The sequence below is a fragment of the Hippoglossus stenolepis genome, chromosome 3 (genome assembly GCF_022539355.2).
Source record: "Hippoglossus stenolepis isolate QCI-W04-F060 chromosome 3, HSTE1.2, whole genome shotgun sequence".
Taxonomy (NCBI): domain Eukaryota; kingdom Metazoa; phylum Chordata; class Actinopteri; order Pleuronectiformes; family Pleuronectidae; genus Hippoglossus; species Hippoglossus stenolepis.
In genome coordinates this window covers 54,869-58,487 of record NC_061485.1, presented here as the reverse complement: position 1 = coordinate 58,487, position 3,619 = coordinate 54,869, and the positions used below count along the sequence as shown (strand labels likewise).

The following is a 3,619-nucleotide window of genomic DNA, read 5'->3' as shown; positions in this document are numbered from 1 at the left end:
AGTGATGCTCAACTTCACCTCCTCCAGCCCTCTGGGCCCCCTGCTGAGTAACAGCAGCTCCACACTGACAGGGGGCGCTGTGGCTGTACCGAAAGACAGCTTCTCTAACGCTCTGACCAAGAACATAGTGGCCATGTTGGTGTGGCTGACCCTCAGTGTCATCAACAGCAGCATGGTGCACACCTTCCTCCGACACAGGTGCACTGAACACACAACGTAATCCTGACCTGCTTCACATTTAGTCTCTGAACAAACGTAACGATGCTGCATCTAAACACAGAGACTGCAAACACACAGCACTGTGAAGGGATGTGTGTGTTTCTACTGTAACTGAACAGTTCCTGTCAGTGAGTTAGCAGTTTTTTGGAGGAGCATGATACTCGTGTACTGTACAATAGAAGTATAAGTTGACCTGTCACACACAACAAATACATAATCGAATGAGCAAAGTAATCAAATTACAAAATAAAAAAACACGTGCTCAGTGATGAAGGTGGAGTTTTCATCATCTGTGTTTCTCCTCGTGTGAAATCATTTCCTTGAACATGAGTCCACTTTGTTCAGGGTCCTGTAACCTGCAGCTGAAACCATTACTTCATCCACACGAGATTATTTGACAGAAATTGGAAAAGTTATTGATCATTTCAGTAATTTTCTCAGACACAGAATTAACCAGTTGTGAGGATTTGGTGCATGATTCAGTAAATAATTGTGTTTTATTTTGGAATGTCAAGATAAATACATATAAAGTTGAAATAGTTTGACTGCACCAAACAATAAATTGATTCATAAAGAGAATAATGTAGATATGAACAATACACTAATATATAATGATCCTGATTTTCAGTGTGTGAAGTGTAATCATAGAGTTGTCCCTCTCTGACCGCAGCCTCTTCTATGAGAACCCTCGATACATCATGTTCATCTGCATGGTGATAAACGACGCTCTGCAGCTGACCCTGGTCACAGCTCTGTACGTGGCCAGTTACATCTTCAGGAAGATCCACGCCTCCGTCTGCTGCCTCCTGGTGAGTCCACATCGTACCTCGTTCACACGCAGGAGTCTGAAGAACACCAGCTGCAGGCGTTCTGGGGATGGAATCACTGGAACGTGAAGGAGGAGGAGGATTCTGAGGATTGAAGTTTGGAAAATTAAGTTCAGAGATGTTGAAAATAGAAAATGTCAAGATTAAAGTCAAACTTTTAAGAATATATCAAATGAATATTGTTCTTCATAACCAGTTTTAGTAAAAATAAATTCTTTGTCTTTTAGCTCATTGCAGATTGTGAGAGATTGAGATTGTGATGAAATCTGCTTCTTTTCAAACTGAGAAACCACAAAAACTTGGACAGACAGAGAACAACTGAATGGAGGAGTTGACTCTATTCTCTACATTTCAACTCTACTCTCAAAATGCAAAAAGGAAAAACTCGTGTAGCATGACTGATCTTTCCTCCGCTTGGGAAATATCATATTTCAGAAAGGTTGCATGGATTGATCTCATGTGCGAGTTGCAAAAGTAAAAGTTTTTCCAAATTCGCTCTCATGGTGCATCCTCTCTGAACTCAGGAGCGTGTCAGGGGACTTTGGGGGCCCCGGGCAAAAGGCGCCTGGGGGCCATCAATTTCCAGGGGCCCCTGTCAGCTGGGGGCCCCAGACAATTCCTTGCTTGGCCTTTCCTGTTGCAAACTAACCTGACTCCTCTGACCACCCCCCCCAGATCATGAAGGCGGTCCTCACCACCCGCTTCACCCCTCTCATCCTGGCCGGCATGGCGGTGGAGCGCTACATCTCCATCTGCTTCCCTCTGCACTACAGCCACATGTGCACCGTGCCTCGCACCCTCCTCCTCATCTGCGTCATCTTCGTCCTCAGCGCCACCCCGCCCGTCACCGACCTCCTCGTCACCCTCGTCAAGGAGCCCCCCAGTTTCTTCCACACCGCCATTTTCTCGACCACTCGCTTCTTTTCATGACCGCTCCATCTACTACAAGAACTGCGTGTTTGATGGGACGTACCTGTCGTGCGTGGCTCTGACGCTGCTCTTCACCTACTGTAAGATCATGCTGGCGGCCAGAGCGGCCTCCACGGGCCTGGCCTCGGTGACGAGAGGAACACCGTGCTGCTCCACGGGGTCCAGGTGGGTGTCACACCGTGGTGGTTGGAGATGTTATGTTGCCCTGGGCGAACTCCCCTAATCCAACCATAAACCCATCCATCCATCATCTGCACCGGGGGCTGGAGCCGATCAGCTGAGACTGGGCGAGAGGACGAGGACACAGGTCGCCAGGGTCAACAGATACAAACAACCATTCACATTCACATCAACAGACAATTTAGTCTCCCATCAACCCAGCCTGCATGTGTCTGGACTCTGAGAGGAAACACTGCAGCCCTGTGCCGCCCTGAATACGAAGCCCTAACAACATGAATACCCAAATTATATACGATCGTAACAATCACACGTGAACTGGACTGTTGGCTGAAGGAGGAGCTGAGCCCGGTCCGTCTACGTTCCGATCCTCACGAGCTCTAGTTACAGAAAGAGTGAGATCGTGAATACAAGCGGGCGAAGTTCGGTTCCTCTGTCAGGTGTCTGGGAGACAAATGAATAAATGTCCTGAAACATCCCAAACTGTCCACTCTACATAACATTGATCCTGCAGGACAGGTCGAAACAATATGAGCCACGTTCAACTCACAAATGATGATTTCTTATACATTTGGTAATAAGTGTCAAAGTTATTTTACAGCTCAAAAACACATTGAAAGGTTCAGTATCTCTTCATCAAACTGCATTAGAATCCATAAACACATTTTGATCTCAGTTAATAGAAAAGTGTCACAGGTCTCGTGCACATGAAAAACAAATCTGAGCTGAAAGTCCTCAGCAACCTCACATAAGTTTGCTCTTTATTATAAAACTATAAAGACATGTCCTTCCTCTCTGTTTCTCTCAGCTGCTGCTGTGCATGCTGGCCTTCGTGGTTCCCTCCCTGCAGGCGGCGCTCATCTCCCTCTTCCCTCGGCTCAGCCTGGAGATTCGTTACATCTTCTTCCTGCTCGTCTACATCATCCCTCGCTTCCTGAGCCCCATCATCTACGGTTTCAGGGACGAGCTGTTCAGGAAGTACTGGACCCGGGCCCTGGCTTGTCGAGGCAGTATCGTCAGGGTCAGGCCCGTGGTGCAGAAGGTCAACCTGAAGGTCAAATAACCACATCAGACCAATCTGAGTCTGACTGACGGCTCCGTCACCGAGTGTGGTTTGAATCCCTCCTGCACAGAAACATGATGAACTCGTGGTGACTGTTGAAATATGAACTTGTTTCCTGAGTACAACAGATATTTACACTAAACTAAAGCTGAAACTACTGAGCTGATGAACGTCTTGTGAAAGAGCAGCAGATTATATCAGATTATTCTTCTTTCTGCTCCTTTTCATTCAGGATCAGAGGTTTTGTGTTTTCATTTAAATGGTTTTGTTTGGTGAATGAATGAAATCAACTGATAAAGAATCTAAAATAAATGTGTTGATCTGCTGTCAGGCTGTTTATATTGAGACATATTGATCAGATGTAGAATTTCATTACGAGCACAAGCTTTTCCTTATAAGTATA

The 3,619-nt window shown here is 46.1% G+C and overlaps 1 protein-coding gene across 1 annotated transcript; it reads left to right on the top strand.

Moving 5' to 3' along the window:
* Positions 1 to 97: 97 nt before the first annotated feature.
* On the top strand, positions 98 to 3,336 carry LOC118104603 (odorant receptor 131-2). The gene is given in 6 exon segments (XM_035151605.2): positions 98 to 198; positions 890 to 1,028; positions 1,722 to 1,963; positions 1,965 to 2,104; positions 2,107 to 2,141; positions 2,962 to 3,336. Coding segments are annotated over 6 exon segments (876 nt in total). The 5' UTR covers positions 98 to 133; the 3' UTR covers positions 3,217 to 3,336.
* Positions 3,337 to 3,619: the final 283 nt, after the last annotated feature.